The sequence below is a fragment of the Thamnophis elegans genome, chromosome 17, assembly GCF_009769535.1.
Source record: "Thamnophis elegans isolate rThaEle1 chromosome 17, rThaEle1.pri, whole genome shotgun sequence".
NCBI classification, from domain to species: domain Eukaryota; kingdom Metazoa; phylum Chordata; class Lepidosauria; order Squamata; family Colubridae; genus Thamnophis; species Thamnophis elegans.
Genome location: NC_045557.1, coordinates 9,690,379 through 9,712,279, shown reverse-complemented (window position 1 = coordinate 9,712,279; position 21,901 = coordinate 9,690,379). Strand labels below are relative to the sequence as shown.

The 21,901-nt window shown below is 46.0% G+C and overlaps 1 protein-coding gene across 1 annotated transcript; it reads right to left on the bottom strand.

Annotated features, from left to right (window-relative positions):
• Positions 1 to 807: 807 nt before the first annotated feature.
• SF1 (splicing factor 1) lies at positions 808 to 20,249 on the bottom strand. Its single transcript, XM_032234347.1, is given in 14 exon segments — positions 808 to 1,876; positions 1,878 to 2,053; positions 2,460 to 2,627; positions 2,743 to 2,799; positions 2,939 to 3,212; positions 3,464 to 3,644; positions 4,526 to 4,633; positions 4,726 to 4,841; positions 7,072 to 7,255; positions 8,034 to 8,123; positions 9,732 to 9,884; positions 12,424 to 12,499; positions 16,767 to 16,895; positions 19,709 to 20,249. Coding segments are annotated over 14 exon segments (2,325 nt in total). The 5' UTR covers positions 20,163 to 20,249; the 3' UTR covers positions 808 to 1,717.
• Between the last annotated feature and the right edge of the window lie 1,652 nt (positions 20,250 to 21,901).

The following is a 21,901-nucleotide window of genomic DNA, read 5'->3' as shown; positions in this document are numbered from 1 at the left end:
CTCGCTTTACACACGCCGTGTTTTTGGCAGAGGTGAAGGGAGAGAAAGGGACAGCCAAGTGCCTGGCGCAGGTCTCTCGATTTCAGCCACTTTGGATTGCACTGTCCCCCCACCCCCCACCCCAAGAAAATTGGGCTTTGAACACAACTTCTGGGCCGAGTCAAAGAGACAGTTGCAAACTCCTGGAGGCCGAGAACAGCCGGTTCTTTGCCGAGGGCATTTTTGTATTCAGGTGGCGGAGAAAGTCATCCAACAAAGGGGCCCTTCCTGAAAAAAACATTACCAGAAAGAGAGAATTTAATTTATTCCACCATGGAAGCCCAGCTCGCCTTTCTCTAAAGCAGCCGCAGGGTGAGTGACGGCTGTTTGCACAAGACGCAAAGCCCATCGTGGCTACGTTCACTTAAACGGCGACTTATAAACCAGAGTTTATGGCCTGCCAAGCTCAACGGTGTTTGGTTCCAGAGTGAGGAACCCCTAGTTCTTTTCTTTCTAATAAATGGCCCTTTGTCAACAATTTCATTTTGAAAAGGAAACTGCCTTAAAACTGTCTCATGGCTGCAGTCAGAAAAATAAAGTGTGTGTTGCAGCAGGACAATTTTGTGTGACTTTTCACCAGAACTGTCTTGTCCCGCCCAGGATGACTCAAAAAGGGCAGAAACGGGAGAGAAAAGCCCCGCTTCCCTCCCCTGCCTCCAGAGGAACCATGGGGCGCCAAGGTCCATGGCCTCCACTTGCCGGCAGCAGCAGGACACCAGCCCCCCCAAAGGCGTTCCCTTTAAATGAAAGGGAGAAGGGCCAGAGGGCTATTTTAAAAGCGGCATTTATTTTGGAACCTCCTCCTCTTTTCTGCATCGGATTTTATTCTTACACACACACAGGAGGGGGGGGGGGAGAAGGCAATTAAGAAAATGGTTACAGGAGACAGGGACGTCCACACACACCCACACCCACATACACACGTCGTTTTCAACAGAAGCCATTCAATCAAGGGAGGGCAGGGGGGAGGGGTCACCCCGGACCACAAAATTTTGCTGTGTAAAAAAGAAGAAAAGGAAGTTTGGACTTGGGGAGAGGCCGAGATTCTCCCTCCTCGGCCTTCGTTTTTCAATCGGGAGGATTTTAAAAGACTCCCTTCAGCCTGAAGTGACTAAGACTTTTTTTTGGGGGGTAGGGGGGTGAGAAACATGTCCCTTGACTCACACACACACACACAGACCCCCTGCTCAATTTGGTGCATGTGTCCTCCATGCACATCCGTGGACGTCTTGAAAGAGGGTTTTAAAGCAGAGGATGGAAATGGCTGCAGAGAGAACTCAAAAGAGGCGGCTAAAAATTAAAAGGGCTATTTGGCAAGAAGAAATGAAAAAAAGGACCCCAATGCCATCCTTCCCCAAAACCCCTAAGCCACAGCCTCTCCATTCAGCCAGGAGATTTCCCCCAAGTTTCTGGGTCTCTCCCCCGCCTGGGGGAAGGGGGGAAACCTCTGAAAGGAGAGAGAACAGGGGGACGTGGTTCAGAAAAAGCCGGCTCGGCTCCCGAAAGACACCTGTCAATCAGCCGAGGAGGAGATCGGAGTCACACCACGCCTCTCCAAATACAGACAAGGGCACAACTTCCCTGCTTTAAATGTCACACACACCCCAAGTCCAATTCCTGGCTCTGTATTGGTGGGAGGGGGGGGAGGGAATAATGGTATAGAAAAAAATTTGATTCTTCAGTTCTGGGGAGGGGGCGGTGGGGGGGCCGGGGGCATGCCGAAGGGCGGCAAGGCCGGTACCCCCACCCCCATCATGGTGACAAAATTAGAAGGGTCCATGGGAGGCGGAGGAGGGGGAGGAGCGTACATCATGCCCGCGGAGCCAGGCGGGGGGGGGCGGGGGAGGAGGCGGGGCCCCGGGGGGCAGCGGAGGCTGGACCCCGGGAGGCAAAGGCACCATGGAGGGGCTGCCTTGCATCTGAGGGCCCCCCGTAGAAGTTGCTGCCCCCGCCCCCTGCTGCTGCTGCCATGGAGGGATGCCCCCGGTGCCAGCGCTCGTGGTGGTCGTCGTATCTGGAAACGGAAAGAGCCCGAGGTCAGATCCGGGGGAGGGGGGGGGAGTGGAGTCCCATGTCCTGCTACGGAGGGAAACGGCTGGCCCCTCCCTGTCTTGCGTTGCAAGGCCGATCAACAGAAAGCTTCATCCATTGAAAGGTGGACCTTTTAGGCAGGTACGACAGGGTGCCTCCCCCCCCCCATGCCTAAGCGCCAAACCCGCCCTGCCTGAATGGGAGGCAACTACTTGGCTTTGGGAAGCTGCCCGGGGGTCTGAGAAAGGCAACCCCTAGAGACCCTATGGAGCCAGAGGGGGCTATAATCAAGGGGAGGGGCAAGGGGGACCCCCTCCACCCAAGGGGCCCCATAGCGGGAGAGTGAGGGGGGGGAGGGAGCAAAAATTCAAAGAAGTGCTCTTACTCACTTTGCTGCCATGGCAAGGGAGTACTGCTGCTGGGAGGCGGGGGTGGCGGCTGCTGCTGTTGCTGTTGCTGCTGCCATGGGGGGAGAGGACCAGAGGGAGGCGGGGGAGGCTGGCCACTGGGTGGAGGGGGCGGAGGGGGCATCATACCCATCGGAGGCAGCATCATACCTGCAGGGCCAGAGAGCCTGTTGAGCGGAGCACAGGAGCCACCCCCCTCCCGTTGCCTGCTTCCTCCCCCCCATGCCAGACCCTGCCGTGCCTGGCCCCCCAACGCCCCACTCACCTTTTCCTTGGAGGCGATAGGCCCCAGAGCCCACTGGCGCGTTGCCCAGGTACTGATCTTAAGGGAATGAAAGACCGCAGCCTTAACAACAGCGGGAAGGAAGCAGCCCCCTTCCCAGGACTGAGCTAGCGCCTCCAACGAGGGACCCTCTGCTCAAAAGCCCCCCCTCCCTGGTGGCCTTCTGGTTTGTACTCACCCATGTGGTGGGGGCCAGGGTGCCCGTGGGGATGTGGTCCCTGGTTCATGGGGGGGTTGTGAGGCTGCATCCAAGGCGGGGGGCCGCTGGGGTTGTGCTGCATGGGGTGACCCCCGTGTCCTCCCATGCTCGACATGGGGTGAGGGAAATTGTGGGGGCCGCTAGGGCCCGTGGGCCCCCCGCTACTGCTGCTGGCACTGCTCCCACTCCCCCCGTGCATGTTATGGAAGGGCCTGTTTTCCGAAGGGCCGGAATTCATCCAGGGCGGACGGTTCTAGCGGGAGAGAGAAACGCAGAAAAGAAGGGTCAGGCCAACCGTTGGAGAGTGGAGCGTGAGGAGAGCCACTTGGCTCTTCACTGAGATCGTCACGCAAGTGGGACATCCCCTCCAAGCAGTGAAAGCAGCCAAACAAAAGACACAACCACCCCCATCAGCTACAGAAAAGCCTGCCCCCCCCCCCCCCCCGGGCCAGGAAATGTGCACCAGGCAGGTTTTTCCAATGATGGAAGAGTCCGGATACTCACAGGAGGCGGCTGGCTGTTTCCTGGGCCCGATGGCCTGGGGCCACTGGACAGGGGAGAGTTCGACGGCCCGGAAGAGGATCCCACGGAAGCTGGGACTGGAGCTTCTCCCAGTTCAGCCATCAGAGACAAATATTCCTTGTCCATGCGGGCTTTGTCTTGTGCTGACTGGGGATCGCCAGGCCTGTCCAGAGAAAACCATGCTTTTATGTCATGCACAATGTACTAACATGCGCAGGTGACCCTGGGGGAAAGAGATGCTGCCTAGGAAACGATTAGAGAAGGGGGGCAGGATCCCCCAGCGGCTTAAGAATCAGAAATATAGGAAGGACCTGTCTCGCTACGAAAAACCCTGCTTGCAACCTGACAGCAGCAACAACGGGAGGGGGCAGGGGGAAGGCACCAGAATGCCGGGGGGGGGGGGGGGGGCATCGGGGAGCGCAAAGGAATGCAAGTGTGGGACAAACCCAGCACCCCACAGTCATCAGCTGGAAAAGTCCCAGGTGGACGGAAGGTTCCCAAAACAAAGTGAACTGATTGGCTAGATCAACGGACTGTGGGAGGAACAGGGGGAAAAAGGAAGTTTTCCTATGCTGTTTGCACGCAAAACTGTCAGAATTGGCTTTTCAACTTCTGTACCCCTATGGAATCTTCAGTAAAATTACTACTCTTAGTAAAAAAGATGTCCTGGGGGTTTCCTTCACTGGTTTAGCCAATGGGATGGTTGACATGACCAGCCCCTAATGGATCAGGCGGTTGAAAGTAGCAGCGGGCAGTCTGTATATTCAGACATGCTCAGTTCTATTAATGTAGCCTTACAATAAAGTGCTTGTGTGAGTTGTGCTTCCTGCCTGATTTGGCCTTGGAGGGCTGACAAACACACCAACACCGTGGGGGGAATAATTAGCGCACCCAAACTGCAGAGGTCTTGAGCGGATTCCTCCAATGGAGGACGTTGGGCAGATGCTTCCGTCCCTGTTTATGGTCATGACAAGGGAGAACGGGCACCGCAATTCGGCACAAGCAGAAGCCAAGAGACGGGAGAAAAAGACTTCCGAGGCTTACCGGGCGAATTTGCAGTCTGATGCTATGTGTCCGGCTCCTCCGCATTTGGTGCACACGGTGGTATTTGTGATGCTGCGAGTCTCCGTATTTTGCCATGGACGTAGAATCCTTCGGACAAGAGAGATGCCAATCAGAGCAGGCATAAAGGAGAAAAGGCTCTCTTTCCTGCAGCACCCCCTTCAGGCCGTCCCAAATCCTACCTGTTGTCATCTTCCCGCAACGTCCCGTTGAGGCGTGCCAGCTCCCGCAGCTGCATCTTGCGCAGGTCGTTCTGATCCTCGGGGGTCTCAATGCCTTGCTTCAGAATATTCCTGATCTGGGGGAGACAAAAGGCCTCCGTTGTTTCTGTCTTACCAACTGCCTCTAAGGGCACCAACCCCAATAAGACCAAGGAGCTTAGAGAAGGAATAAATCAGACATCCAGCCCTTGCTTATCAATGGCGACCGAGTGGAAGAAGTGGCCAGTTTTAAGTTTCTGGGTATCGTCATAAAAGGGGAGCTGACCTGGGCACTCACATTGCAGCCCTGGTCAAAAGGGCCCAGTAGGGATGATATTACCTGAGACTTCTCAGGAAACAACAACTGAATGGAAAACTGCTGGTGACCTTCTACCGCTGCACCATAGAGAGTATTTTAACTAACTGTCCCTGTGTCTGGTTTGCCAATTGCACAGGGGCAGATAGGAGAGCGCTCCAGAGGGTCGAAGTCATTGCCCAGAGGATCATGGGTTGCCCCCTCCCCTTTTTGGAAGAGCTCTATAGCTCCCGCTGCCTTCAGAGAGTTCAAAACATCCTTAAAGATCCATCTCATCCTGGGCAAAGCCCCCCCCCCCACCTTTTTTTGAACTATTACCATCTGGCAGATGGTACAGGATAATAAAAACAAGGAGAAATAGGCCGAAAAACAGCTTTTATCCCAGGGCAGTAACTATATTGAATTCTACAGTACAATGCAATATTAACAGGGAGTTTCAATTCAATCATATAGCATGTGAAGGATGTGTGTTTGTGTTTTTATTTTTATAATAATGTACACTGAAGAAGGCACTTAATTTTGTTGTATGGTTTGCAATGACAATAAACAAAACTAAACTAAACTGTCTCACCAGTCTTCTCAACACCACTGGGGATTGCCAGAGCTGGGACGTACTTCTGGAAAAGGGACGAGTCTTCCTTTGGGGGAAATATAGCTGTGCATTCCCCGGCCAGGAACGCTGCTCCCCACCCAAGAGTTATGTCACCAAACCTTTTGCTGCTCCCCTCCCAATTTGAAAGGGGATGGGCTCAAGAACCTGTCTAAGAGTCAGCCAATCGTTTCTTGCCTCTGTTTGGCAAAGCAGCCAAATAATTTGACAGGCATTCTGGGGAGCACCTTAACTTTCGCTACTTTTTCTGCCAAACCAGAGACCCTACTCAGAGCAACTTTCCGGGGGGGGGGGGGGGGGAGGGAGGGAAGGAACCCCATGATGTTTCTATATGTCCAAAAGTGTATGTGGGGTACCTGCATAATGGTTATCTTTTGAGAGCAGAATGCAATGAAATTTCATTTTAATATATGCTAACTAGTGCACATTTAAAGGGACAATGACTTCTATTCTATTGTGTTCTATTCTTCTGGAAGATCATACAAGGGGCTCTATGTATGTATGTATGTATGTATGTATGTATGTATGTATGTATGTATGTATGTATATGTTGCATTTGTGCTGATGAATAAAGGGAGACTAATATAGATCTATTTCAAGCTATTTAGCTCTCATCAGCTAGCCATACCCTTACTGGGAATTGAAAGCTGATGAGAGCTAAATAGCTTGAAATAGATCTATACTAATCCTCCTTTATTTATTTATCAGCACAATTGCAACACAAATGTAACAAGGAAACATTAAAAAAATGGCTTTCTGCCTGGATGGCTCCCAGAGTGAGCCGATAGACAGAAAAGGGAAGCAGTATGCTGCCTCCCATATTTGGGCATACCAGAGGTTGACACAAAATATATATAGACTGTTCAGACAATGTTCATAAATGTATGTATGTATGTATGTATGTATGTATGTATGTATGTGTTTGTGTGTGTGTATGTGTGTGTGTATATATATATATATACATACATATACTTTTTTTTTTAAAGTCACAACCCCTGGTATGCCCAAATATGGGAGGAAGATCACTACTTCCGTTCTCTGTCCTTCGGCTCGTCACAAGAGACCATCCAGACAGAAACCCAATATTTTTTACTGTTGCCTTTTTGTTACATTTGTTATATTTATGCTGATAAATAAATAAAGGGAGACTAGTATAGATCTATTTCAAGCTATTTAGCTCTCATCAGCTAGCCACACCCTTGTTGGGAATCGAACCTGTGCTGTATTGCCTCTTAGGCAGATGTGTTAACCACTGAGCTGCAGAGCTTGACTCCTTATCAGCGAAGCCAGGGTGAAAGGTATATATTTTTAAAGTCACAACCCCTGGTATGCCCCCTGGTCTTCCTCCCATATTTGGGCATTATCCACGTGTTTATGTATCCAAGAGGTCCATGCAGCCTACCTGTTCCACAGCCTTCTTCACATTCTCCATCGTGTTGGCCGTGACCAAAGCATGCAGTGGCTCATCTTCGCCAGGCAACATCTGGCCATCTTTCCGCCCGACCTTCCCTTCTTTCACGGATCCTTTACCCCTGATCATGATCTTGGCATTGCACTCTTTCTCTATGTTCTTCAGTGTGTTACCCCTGAAGAGGAAAGGAGTGGGAGATTACATCAGGCAGCCAATGCCGGACAACCTGGTTAAGAGAGAAAGGCTTTCCACCAGTAACGGCCTCAAACCTGGGAAATGGGATAAAGGCTCCCACAAGAAATATACACCTGAAGGACTTCATTATATAAAGCAGGGGTAGTCAACCTTTTTATACCTACCGCCCACTTTTGTATCTCTGTTAGTAGTAAAATTTTCTAACCGCCCACCGGTTCCACAGTAATGGTGATTTATAAAGAAGGCAAGTAACTTTACTTTATAAAATTTCTAAAGAAGTTACAGCAAACCCTACTGCCCACCATGAAAGCTGGAACGCCCACTAGTGGGCGGTAGGGACCAGGTTGACTACCACTGATATAAAGGAATAGTAATAGCGCTTAGGCTTATATATCGCTTTCCAGCCCCCTCTAAGCAGTTTACAGAGTCAGCCTATTGTCCCCATCAATCTGCTTTCTCATTTTACAGACCACGGAAGGACGGAAGGCTGAGTCAACCTTGAGCCTGGTGAGAATTGAACTCCTGGCAGTTGGCAGAAATAGCCTGCACTTTTAACCATTGTGCCACCAAAGAATGATGCAATGGGTTGTAAATGAACCTCCCCTTAGATTAAAATCACGGAAGAACATAAAAGCTATGCCAGGAAAAGAGAGCTTCTGGGTTTTCCTCTAAAATCAAAGAGCACATTTGCCCCATTAGAGAAGTGCCAGACCGCCGTACCATCCCACCCACTCACCCTCCTTGAAGCATTTCCATACCTGGGTCCAATCAGAAGCCCAACAAAGTTAATCTCAGGATATTCATCCTGCGGAATCATCACCTTATCGCTCACCCGAGTTGCTGGAGGTCTGGAAAGAACGGAGAAGAAACGTTTACACACCGTTACCTCCCCCATGAAACAGGACTGCACTGACTCCCAAGAGTCTTTTCTGTCCAACAAGCTTAAGGGAACTTTACCTAATAAGTAACACGGGGCAAAATTAACCCAGGTTGTCAACTTTTCAGGAAATGGCTGAGATCTAGAAGTAGGGACTTCCAAGTTTTGACCATATCGTCCTCAAAAATAATACAAACAATACAGGTAGTCCTCGATTTACAAGGTCATTTAGTGACTGTTCAAAGTTACAACAGCACTGAAAAAAGAAACTTATGATCGATTTTCACACTTATGACTGTTGCAGCATCCCCAGTCATGTGAATAAAATTCGGATGCTTGGCAACCGACATGTATTTATGATGGTTGCAGTGTCCGGGGGTCACGTGATCCCCTTTTGCGACCTTCTGACAAGCCAAGTCAATGGGGAAACCAGATTCACTTAACAACCGGGTTACTAACTCAACAACTGCAGTGATTCACTTAACAAATGTGGCAAGAAAAGCCATAAAATGACTTCAGAAATTTCTCACTTAGCAACATAAATTTTGGGTTCAAACGTGGTCATAGGCTGAGGACTACCTGCCAGGATTACAGCTGTTCATAATTACCTGCCCAGCACTAAAGGACCACAAAGGCTCTCCAGGATTAAAGGCAATCTCAATGCCTCATATTTTCATTGTTCCTACTTGGCCCTTTGAAGTCTGGGGAGGGTCAGTTCAGAGCAACCCCCCCCTTCTGAGATGCAGCAGGTGGGGATAAGGAGCAGCCACGGGGCCCACTCTTTAAACCCCCTTATCGTGTCCACCTGTCAGGTCATCACTTTAACTGAGGTCGGGGACACCCAAACAACCCTTTAACCTCTAATTCATGGGTGTCAAATTTGCCATGTCATGTCATATTTTGCAATGCTTCCCCCCCTTCGCGGAGCTGGGGTGGGCGTGGCTTGCATGTGATGTCACCCCTTGTTCTGACCGAGGCTTCCAAGAGCCTGAAGCCAACTCCTTGTCGTGACAAAACCCCCTTTTATTAATTGACTGTGAATTCTGCTCATTCACATCCAGCAAAGTCTTTCAAGGGAGGATTTACAATCACAGACCTTCTCTGGCTTGGAGAGCTGCCAGGCTGATATCTGCAAAACTTGGCCAGGAGTCTTAAGAGAGTCAGGAACCAATTAAGCAAACTAATGGTCTCCTGCAAACTCCACTCCCCTTTCGCTCCTCTTTTATTTCCTCTGGGAGGGGCCATTCACCGTCCACCTGTGGCCTTCCTCCCAAGTCAACCCCTGTTCTTTAGCTGTTCCCTTTGTCTGGCAGCTCTGTGCATGCGCACACTGGGAACAGGCTCCAGCTGTTCTTCTGCCTCACTGATGTCTGACTCCGAAGGCACCTGATAACTGTCAGACGGCTCTGGTTCCCTCTCTGCCTCCGACACAGAGCCCTCCCCAGACTCCAGGACTGGCCCATGTTTCTCCCCAACTTCCTCATTGTCTGAATCTGCTGCCAGCTCCGCTGGTGGGCCACAACACCCCTGCTCTATCTGAACACCCCCTGAAGATTAAGGAATCCGCCCTCTGACGTACTTGTAATCAGCCGGTGGCTTGAAGTCTGGATTGAGAGCCACCATCTCCGTTATCAGATTGTGCCTCTCCTCTTCGAGCTTCTTCCGTGTGCGGAATTCCCGGGTGTTCAAGCGCTTCCCCTCGCTATTGTAAATTGGCTCGGGGGAAGGAGACCTGCGGGGGAACAACATCCAGTGATTTCTCACGGGAGACAAAACATTTAAGGCCACCTATTAAGTACTGGCTCACCTCAACTCTAGTGCCACTCAGAAAAAAAAAAAAATTAAAAAGAGACCACAGGAAAAGGAAGGTGTAAATTTTCAAATCCATTAATGTGACATGGACAAGGCAGTTAATGGCCAACCACCGCCAGAAGGGAAAAATCTGGGTGGGGGGTGGGATTTACTGGGGAGAAGGAAGGAAAACAGGGTCAGACCTAGCCATGACAACAGCTCTGCCATGAGTGTGCCTATTAAAAAAGGGGAGGGGGCAGGGAAGATGGAAAAAGTTGATTCACACAGAGAACAAACTTTCCAACTTCATTATTCCACGGAGCCATACATTAGAAAGAACCCTGCCGCAGGAGATAAATCAATGAAGAATTATTCAGGTTAACTTTGGACTCTTTTGTTTTTGTTTTAAACATCAGGAAGTAACAAGACAGGTTAGGCTTCTATCGAATTCTTGCTGGTAATAATAGATTAAGCCTATTCAACTGGCACCACGTGAAAAGGGCGGATGTTTCTGTGCTGGCTTTACCTTCAGCTGCTGCATCGAGACCAAATAAAGCTGTTTATTATTGGGTTTAAGAGTCAGGAAATGCTTAAGGTACAAATGGAGCAAATGTACCCTTCTCATGCCACCTTCTGGGCCTTTAAAACCATTAGAGACAGACCTGCTTTCTCCATGGGGGTTCAGGTACCCAGAGAGCAGAGGTTTTAACAAAGGAAAAACGTTGCAGTTAAAAATCAAATTAATTTTTACCACAGCTGGGTTTATGGTTTATTTATTAAACCACACCTCTAGAATTCTGGTTAAGATTATGGATCTCCCCCACCCCCTCCCCAAAACATATTGCAATAAAAATTTAGAATCAGCTGCAAGAAGGGAAGAGATGTTGGTCATGTTATGTTAAAAAAAAATACATCCTTCAAATAATGAGAATCTAAACCCTGTGATTTTTAGTTAGACAATCTCTCTTTTCTAGCTGGTTAAGTGATTGATTACAGCCAGTTGATCCCCATGTCTTCTCAGCCTGAAGTGAATCGTCAACACAAGAATATGAAATAAAACTGTCAGGTTTGGTAAGGAGTGATCATGTCTAAATTACACTTCTACTACTAGGACCCAAATTGGCCTAACCAACCCAAAAGGCGAACATTGTCCCTCATCCGCAATTGCTAGCCAGTTTTAAAAAAAAACTCATTCGCTAAATTAATAATTTTAAAAGACACATGCAGACACGAAATAAATTGATTAAACCTTATGAGTTTCAAGCTTATTATATACCTAATAGTTTCACATTTCCAATAATAACAGCTGCCCTTTTGCAAGTATATAAAACAATTTATTTTTAATAAATGAAAAGAGGTATCAAATATTTTAACCAATATGGTCTCATCCGAAGAAACGTTATTCAACAAACATCTTATATATGTATATATAAAAATATAAAAAGAGTAACAATAACCCCTTGTTTTGCATTAACTTTTTCATTCATTTATTACATTAAAACCAACCACCCCATTTCATTCTTATAAACATAAAAAGAACATCAATCTAGTCCCACCATGAAGTTCACCGATTATGTTTGTCTAAATCCGATTATTACGATTTAAAAAGCAAGCCAAAAGGGCATTTCACAGCTCTTTGTAACAGGCAATATATATATCTCAAGAGCTAGCATTTAAAACTGTCTTGCAAGGCTCCCAAAAGTTTTAGCAGCCTCACTTTTATTTATACCTCCAAATTGCCATTTCAGATGGGCTAAATTTAAGGAAAGGCTTTCTTCCTTATTCCCATTTTTAACAATTAAATACTGGCTTGTAAGTTGGATAAGGTGGCTAAAACACAACTCCCAGCTTACACCTTCTGATAAATTAATTTTTTAGAAGCCAATTTCTTTTGGAAAATGAAACCATGTGCATGTTATTTATTTATTTAGGGATGACCCTTGATCCCAACAAGACCACAGGTGTCCAATTCTGTACACTTGTAGGTACAGAGTGCCCAGACCGCAAGATACTGGCCACTGCTATGTAGTAGCTGTTACCAAAGAGAATGGTTAGTGCACACCCTTCAGCCACCACTGCAAAATACTGCAAAATCAGCGGTCAGAAAAAGTTCCCAGACTGGGCTGAGAATCCCTCAGCGTGAACCTGTGAGAAAGACCTCTGGACTCTGCCAGGACCAGCACTGCACATGTTAAGATGAGTTGGCCACCATGCATTTCCCCCGCCCCCAAGTCAGGTTAAGCATGACAGCCTACGCAGGCTTATCAACAACCCCACATCAAAGAGGAAACCTGATCTCTTTCTGGTCTGGTTTCACAAATTCCCTACCAGTCAGATCTTGGCTACCATCTGTCAAGTCAGATCACTGAAGGTATTTCATTAGGAAGGAACTTCATTGAATTGACATTATGAGGCCACCAAAAATTTATTGAGAAAGGTAAAAAGTGTTACTGTCAGCTGGTTAAAACTGTTTTCCCAACCTGTCCTCAGGGTTAGGGGGGATGCCCAGGTCTCCTGTGCGCAGTTTACGAGTCAGGTCTTCTATCTGCAGTTGCACTGGAAGAAACCAGGTTAGGAAAGAAAAAAGGATGGAAAAAAAGACAATGTTACCAAAAAACATCTGAAATCTCAACATCAAAACATGAAGAACTGGAGAATTTTGCAAGGGATGACTGATTAACATCAACATAAGAACGAGGAGACCTTACAATGGTTATGTCAGCCAAATAAGTCTACCAGGAATCCAGAAACGGCCCTTTTTATTTCTAAGTAAGTCTTAAAAAAACAAGTATTCATCAGAAAGCACGACATTCATTTCAAGATTTTGTTTAAAAAAGGAAGTTTTTGACTGAGTCTGACACTGAAAAATAACCATTTTAACTTGCTGTAACTTGCTGACAGCCTTCCGTGGGAATTAAAATATCATTAATTCTTACTCTTTTACATCAGATCAGCCTCAGTGTCTTATGCGTATTGCAGTTACAGTTCATACTGGAATCACATTTTGGGGGATTATGGTTTACAGGCTTTGTTCCTCCTAACTCATAAATACTAAAATTATTGATTAACTCTTGTGCCTGTATCAACTAAATACTAAAATACAGAGTTATGCAATATCTTAATATGCTTTCTTTCACTTGCTGGTTATCCAATTCTGCATAGAGCAACGAACACCTAAAGGCAGGACTAATCAATGTCAGAGATTTACTTTTTAAAAATAGATCCATAATATAACATTTTAATCAGAGTGCAAGACAACGAATATGACCTCGACTAATGAAGGGTATCAAGACAGAGCCACAGTCCTTAAATTCCTTGATGGAAAGTGGCTTTTGGTCAGGGCCCACTGGCATTTACCCATGCATTTAATTTGGAGGCCACAAGCTAAAGAACCACAAAGCGAAGGTACACCCATTGTCACATGTGCAGAAGAATATGGAAGAGGGAGTAATGCCATCGTCTATACAGTACCTACTTCTCTAGCGTGTGAGTATGGTTTCATGTTTTTAGCGAAAACTGGGTTTACACTTCTGACTTTTGCCAAAAACAGCCAAAGTTTGCTTTTACAGAGATGGCAGTCACTTTACAAGGAAGTGCAAGAAAGGTAATAAAAACAGGCCTACTCACACGGTGACCTGTTTTACGACAGTCACAACTTTTGCCTCTAATGGGCAGGCTCCATTAAGCCAAGGACTACCTGCAATTTGTGGCAAATTGGGTGGTTTTAAGTTCAGAAGAAAACATTTCTAATTCCATGCACACCCATACCAAGATCCCTTTTCTACAGGGATTAAAACTGGGGAAAACACCACTGGCTCTTAGAAGAGTCCTTCCAGTATATCACTGGCTGTGGGCATATTTGAAATGGTTTTTATGAAATGGCTACCGGGGAGAGGGAATACAGCCAATAATACCCATTTACCAGGTAGGAAGCTAGAAAGGCTGACCCCCACTCCTATTCCACTATCCCAGGATATTTTAAACCAGGGGTCCCCAACTCGCAGTACATAGCCCAATACTGAGCTGAGCGAGCAATGTTTGTGTGTGTGTGTGAACCCATTCTCCCTCCCTGGGGTCCATGGAGCTGGAAACATTAGGGGTTGCTGTTTTTAAACTCCCTTTGCTTCTTTCTGGGCAGAGGAACACACTTAAAAAAAGAACTGGGCTAGGTGGCCTATGTGGGGCCCAAGGATATTGTTCAAAGTAAAAAGTCAGGCTTGGGGCAAATCTTTCCGGTACACACTTTTTAATTTAACTTTTTTTTCAAAAGTTAAATTAGGCAGGGCAGAAAGCCTAGTAGGCATCAAGGAATCCATTTCCAAACCTACATTAGAGATGCAGGAATACAAGAGTAGAACACTTGTAAGCTTTTAGGAGATTATATTAACTAACACTGTGGTCTATCAACATTTTTCATTCTTTTCCTTTACTGGTTATTTTGTTTGCTTTTTATTATCTTTCACTTATTTTCAAAGCAAGCAAAGTACCTTTCAAAACAGAAAGGATGGGGTATAAAGATGCAAACCAAGAAAATTCATTAGTTTTGATTTTCATAAAACAAAGCCTATACACTTATCATAAAGTGTCTCTATAAAATCACACAGCAAATAATTTTGAACTGATCTGTCACTCCAAATCAACTTTTATTTTCATGCTTAAACAGAAACACTGGCAGAAAAGGACGTGGATCTAGAATTACGTATTAACTTTTAGGCATGTGCATATTTTATCGAGTCAAAAAACCACTTTCATTTATTGTTAAATGTAAGAATAAGTGCAACTATATTGCAGAGTCAAGGGGTAAGATCAAACGTTATCATTTATTGGAAGGCAGAAAAGATATTTTTGGTAATTTGTCTCAAGGTGAAGGAGGCTCAGAATAGGCTGAAGTGAAAACAGAATTCATTTCCAAGAATCAAAATATAGAGCCTAAAATTCAGAGGCCAAGCATTCCTGTTTCAGAACCTGTCCAAAAGCTTGGCTCTGTTTCAGATTCTGTTACAAGATACAGGGGGTTTCATTTCCTTTGATCCATTATATTTCAAGAACACAGACAACTCCACAAAATTTGCATTTTATACTATTTCCAAATGTTCATAATCTCAAACATTTTATAAACTCTTTCCTTCAGAAGAGTATGGGATTTTTCACAACTGCTCTCTCTTTAGTTGAATTTGCACTATTAATCTGAGGTGATATTTCATATCTGCTATTAATAGTGCCAAATGATAAATTATCCCGTTGTATACAGTTTCATGTATCAGGAGCCTCTTGCAGATCTACCCTGAATTTTTATGGATGTGCATGGACCTTTGCTTGGTAGGGCTAATGAGAGCCACAACCCACCCTCCCATTAATTATCTTTATTGACTGAACTGGGGACTGCCAAGCCCATCTTGAGCACTCCAGTAAACGAAGGGTGGTACTCCTATCTCCGCACAGACTGAGAATTCTGATCCAGTTCTATCCATTCACACACTGAACTGAATTTTACAAAAAAAATGTTAGAAAGATACATTTCTAAATCCAATGACTCAAACACCAGAGAATGCTTGATTTGTATAGTTTACTGAATCGGTAGGATTTATTTTTTGCAGAATTAGTTTACACTGCACATCTTCATTAAACTGAGTAAGTGTTGAGTCCATTGAAATAAGCAAAAAGTCAACTTCAGAAATGTAAAGAAAAGAGCCCCTTTTCAACTGCGGTGTAGAGAGGAATATTGATTTTTCAAACCAGCATTAAATGACACATTTTTTTCATTTTCTTGAGATGCAGAAACTCAGGGATTATGATGATGGTCTGATAATGGATTTCTGAGCAGCCTTCAGTAGTGCTATGGTTAACTGATTTATTTTATTTCAAAATTCTCAGTGAATTATGCAAAAGAAAGGAGTTTTTTTTAAAAAATTGCTGTGCAACCCAATGCAACGTATAAGAGTTTAAACAGCTGTAAGTGTAAGTTGTGAGAAACCTGCTTTATGTAAAGGCAAGGATTGCATATAGTAATCAACATTAGAAACCCCTAGTTGATTTCAGGCCCGACATTGATCGACATTGACATATACATATCACATCTTCTAACACAAAATAAAAATAATGTTCATACCTTTACACAATACAACAACAGTTACCATTCTGTTCCACAATTAACTGATCCAACATCATAACTCCCATTGAACCAAGCAGTATCCCTTTTCCAGCAACTATGTACATTTGACTTCAGAGCTCCAAGCTAACCTAACAGAGCCCACTCTCAAGTATTGTAAAAAAAAAACAAACTACACCAAAAACAAAAGAAGTTAGAAGACTTTCCTCTTATTGATCTTCATCACTCTGGATACTCAAATTTTAGATTTGAAAAATTAGCATCAGCACACAAGAGAAAATGAAAGGGAATCATGGTTAGATTAGTTTGCTATATTTTACTGCGAAAGAGGTACTTGCTTTCAAACAAAAACAGCTCGAAAAGGGACTCTTAAAAGTGTTCTCTGCTAAGCAAGGAGTCCGTGAAGAGAACCAGAGACCCTGCCAATCAGTTTGCCAAGCAAGTGAATGTCAGCAAGTTTTAAGTCCCGGTTGTCTCGGCCGACTTTGCCACTTCTACCATGCCTGTGGAGGACACGGGTTCAATTAAACAGGGCAGGGAGCTGGGATGGAGCACAAGTCACTCTTTAAGTGGAGACAGGTTTATTAAATTAGGAAGACAAGGCTGCCATAACCTGAGTTCTCAAAAACACACATTGAAAATGCCTCAGACAAACACAGTATGGCTTCTGGATCAGTATTGGTAGGAAAAACAAAAACTAGAACAAGCATTTACCTATGTAAGCTCTTTCTTGTTCCCGGGTGAGCCCAGGAGGGATGACGGTGGGCATGCCAGGGATGATGGTCTTCTGTTCCATGGTGTCTTGATTCCACCGGCTCCTCTTCCTCTTTTTATTAGGGTAATCTACAAATACAAGGTTATTTATAGGACCAGGTATCCCATGGCAGTTGGTCTATGGTCGGAAATATAGTTAACTTTGGCCCCGCATAGATGCACTTTTCAAATTTCACACACACATTTCTTGCCCTAAATTCTTATAAGCAAGCTTTGATGGGAACATGGGCAAACAGACACCAGGAAACCATTTTTTTAGTTCTCCAAAATTGGGATTTTCCCTCTTTAGACATGTATGTCCAACAAAAATCTTTTTGTAGCATTTGATAAAAATTCAGATGTGCGGTAAAGTGAATAAATCCTATTGTTGGAAAAGCAAACAACAAGTATCAGGTACAAAACTTAAAAATTAAGCCATGTCGTTTTGCCTATACATCTTAAATCTTTCCAAGCTTGAGAAATATTGTTGTCCTGTCTTTAATGATTTAACAGTGGTACATTATAGTAATTAAAAAACAGAAATTAGTCTTTCACTTTCTTTGTTATACTATATCTTGATGTTTTTCCCTCAGTAATTCCTGTCTAATGTGAAAGTTAATAGATTTGTACTTTATTTTAAAAACTGTTAGTAAAATTCAAAAGTATAAAGTAAGATGATATTTTGCTTAATTAACTTAGTGCTGTCTTGTAAAATCATTCAAATAGTCAGTCATGACATCATAATAATCTCTTTGGATACAAAGAAGCATTAGATAATTCCATACAATTCTTTATAGATAATAAACACATGAAGATATGGCATAAAATATTTATGATATATATCCAATTTTTTTATCAGAGGACATGTTAACTTGGGAGACAAAATTAGGATTCCTGGATTTGCTCAATATGAACATGTGATTGTGAACAATCACAAATTGTTTAAGCTACGCCCCAAAGAAAACTAAGTAGTCTGATAAATGACCAAACTTGGCATGCACTATTGCAAATGGTCATCGCTGGCCTAAGTGTGAGTATAAAAGTCTGTTTAAGTGTAATTCAACTTTGTGTATAGACTACACTGTATATTCATCAGATTTTATAGACTACTTTTATATAACAATATTGTACACCACTCATGGTGCCTCTGCAAGGGAGATGAGCCTTTTCAAAATTTGATAAAAGAAATGGCAATATTTCCAAATCCTAGAATGCAGTTCGCAATCCTGTTGTCGCCCTCCTCAAAAAAATTTTTTTAAATCCTACAGAGATACCTATGAAGTGAACATATTTTAGTAAAGGACACGTTTACATAAGAAATGGAAATTCATATAACTAGTCTATCTGTAATGAGGGTGACATGTTTACATACTGGCTGATTATGGAAAAAGGGGGGAAAAGGGGGGGGAAGCACCTCTGGCTTGTACAATGTTTTCTCAACCTTGGCAGCATGAAGATGTGTGGACTTCCAACTCCCACAATTCCTCAGCCACCATGCTGGCTAGGGAACATTGGGAATTGTAGTCCTCCCATCTTGAAGCATGCTGGTTGGGGGACACTGGGAGTTGTAGTCCATCTATCTTCAAGCATGCTGGCTGGGGGACACTGGGGGCTGTAGTCATTGACTCAGCCTTCCATCCTTCCGAGGTGGGTAAAATGAGGACCCAGATTGTTGGGGGCAATATGCTGACTCTCTGTAAACCGCTTAGAGAGGCCTGAAAGGCCTATGAAGCGGTATATAAGTCTACTGCTATTGCTATTTCATTTTTCATTTTATTTGTCTTGTATGCCGCCCACTCCCGGTGGACTCCGGGCGGTTCACAACAGACAAGGGAAAGGGGATAAATACACAAGACAACACTTTAAAAAAAGACGCAACATTCACAATTTCCATGGGGCTGGATGTTTCACAAGCCCCTCAGCCTGCTGGAGCAGCCAGGACTTGGTGGCTTTGCGGAAGGCCAGGAGGGTAGTAAGGGTCCGGATCTCAACAGGGAGATCATTCCAGAGGGCTGGAGCTGCAACAGAGAAGGCTCTCCCCCGGGGAGTCGCCAGCCGACATTGGCTGGCAGATGGAATCCGGAGGAGATCTAACCTGTGAGATCTTATCGGTCTGAGGGAGGTAATCAGCAGGAGGCGGTCTCTCAGGTACCCAGGTCCGATGCCATGTAGGGCTTTATAGGTAGCGACCAGCACCTTGAAGCGGATTCGGAGACCAATGGGTAGCCAGTGCAGCTCGCGGAGGATAGGTGTGACATGGGTGCACCTAGGTACACCCACAATCGCTCGCGCGGCTGCATTCTGGACTAACTGAAGTCTTCGAACACTCTTCAAGGGCAGCCCCATGTAGAGTGCGTTACAGTAGTCCTCCCATCTTCAAGCATACTGGAGGATGCTGGGAGTCGTAGTCAATTCATCTTCCAGCATGCTGGCTGTGTGTGTATGTGGGGGGGTGGGGGGTGGAAGCTGTAATCCACCTATCTTCAAGCATGTTGGGGACACTGGGAGTTGTAGTCCACCTATCTTCAAGCATGGTGGGAGTTGTAGTCCACCCATCTTCAAGCATGGTGGGAGTTGTAGTCCACGTGTCTTAAAAAAGTGGCCAAGGTTGAGAAACACTGGTCTAATGTATCTGATTTAGGATGCTTTGAAAAAGAAATAGGAAGGGCCTCAAATGCACTTTTCGGTCTGCATAAAAGTACCAAATCGCCCTCAAAAAGAACAAAAAAAGGTCAAAGGAGGCTTGGCGCTTGCAATGAGTGACCACTAGACCAGCCGACCGTCATAGATCAGAACGAGAAAGGGGGAAAATGCCCAGAAGGCGGTAATGCAGAACCACCTCATCCAAATACCCAGATGCGATCAGGGTAGCCCCCCCCCAATACAACCCCCCCCCCACTTGCCTGAGTTGCCTGCCCCGGCCTGGCCGCCGTCGTCCTGCTGGAGAAGGTGGAGGTGCTGGGGCGGCGGCTGCGGCTCGAGGCCCATGGGCTGCTGGGGCGGCGGGGGCGAAGGGAAGCGGTACTGGCCGTACTGGGCCGGTTGAGGCTGCTGGGCCTGCGGAGGAGGCGGAGGCGGCGGTTGAGGCTGCTGCGGGGGCGGCTGCGGCTGCTGAGGCGGCGGCGGAGGCGGCGGTGGAGGAGGAGGCGGAGGCAGCGCGGCGAAGGGAAACCCGGCGGCCGCCATGAGGCTCGGGATGGCCGGCTGAGGCTGGGCCTGCGCGGGGCCCGGAGGTGGCGGCGGAGGCGGCGGGCCTTGCATCACTAATCCGGGAGGAGGAAGCGGATAGCCGGCCTTGCCCGGCGGCGGGGGCGGATGGAGTTTCCCCAGCGGCGTCGCGTTAGCCCCGGTCGCCATAGGCGGAGAGCCGAGACGGAGGGGCGCGATGGCGTCGGCGGCTTCGCGAACCTTCCACGCCACCACTTTCCCTCACAAAGGCGGACGGCGCCGATTGGTCGCCCCGCCAATCGCTCACTTCCTTGCTCGGCGTTCTGTTGGCTGGAAGGCACGTCACGCGCTCGGCGCCGTGCGCCGATTGGAGGATATTCGTCCTCCGGGAAAAACATTGGCGCGGAGGAATAGTAGAGGCAGGCTGAAAACTCATTGGATGAAACCTTTGTCACCTAGGTGGAAAGCGCGGCTTCGACGTTGCACATTGGCTCCGGGTCTCGGAGGGCGGGATGATTTAGGAACGAGGGAAGCTAGAGGGAGGGCGGGCTCCAGGATCTGAACGCGGGAATCTGATTTGTCAAACGCCCTCAGGGACCTTTACTTTCTCCTGGAGGACGCCTGCGAGAAATGACGTAATTTAGGTTTACTCCTATTGGCCGGAGGATTAGAAAGGAGAGAGGGTGTGTGTGGGGGTGGGTGGGTAAGTGCAAGACGAACTTTGATTGGCTCGAAATCTAAGAGCTCAGGGTTCTGATTGGCGAGGCGTCAAGATCTCCTGTCTCGCCTCTTTTGCCACCTGACGCGAAAAGGGCGACAGAACTCATGGTTAGGGGGACCCGTCTGAACAGCAAAGGATTCTGGGAGTTGATGTCAAATGCCACGAGGGGCTGCATTATTTAAGTGAACTAACCCAGTTTCCTTGGCTGGGTGTGAAACAAGATACCAAATTAAACATTGGCTGCCCAATCTCTTATATGAATAAGTATAAGTATTATCTTTATTGTCATTGTACTTAAATACAACGAAATTGGTTTTAACCTCACTGATGCAAAATTATAGCAGAAACGAAAAAAGAAAAAAAATCCACTTCATTCTACCAATAAAACTACTAAATTGATATAGAATGATGCTTCTCAAGGTTTTTAATTTTGAAGATGGGTGGACTTCAACTCCCAGAATTCCCCACCCCAACTGGGGTGGGGAATTCTGGGAGTTGAAGTCCACCCATCTTCAAAATTAAAAACCTTGAGAAACATTGCAATAGAATATAATACCACCTACATACATTCTCTTTCAAGTAGAATTTGGGTCTGTAGATCTTTTGTCTATTTTTTTCCTGGCAAGTTGATTGTTTTAGGTTAGGTTAGGTTTATTGGATTTATATGCCGCCCTTCTCCCAAGGACTCAGGGTGGCGTACAACATAAAAGAAAACATATTACAAAAATTAAAAGGGACATTAAATAAAGTATCCAACCCAAAACAACCAATTGATATTTACAATAAAAATTTAAAAATTAAATTAAAATTAACAAACAAATTATTCCTATATTTTATTCTATTCAGGCCAGGCCAGCTTGCTGGAAAAGCCAACTTTTTAGGGCACGTCGGAAGGACCGGAGATCTGGGATTATGCGAAGCTCCGGAGGCAGCTCATTCCAGAGGGAAGGCGCTCACACAGAGAAGACTGTCCCCCTGGGGGTCGCTAGCCGACACTGTCTGGCCGACGGCACGTTGAGGCCAACTCTGTGGGATCGCACTGGACGGTGGGATGCTACTGGTGGCAGTAGGTGGTCTCGCAGGTATCCTGGGCCTAAGCCATGGAGCGCTTTAAAGGTCATAATTAGTACCTTGAATCGTACTCGGAAGACAACCGGCAACCAGTGCAGGCCGCCTAAAAGGGGTGTAACATGGGAGCACCTAGGTA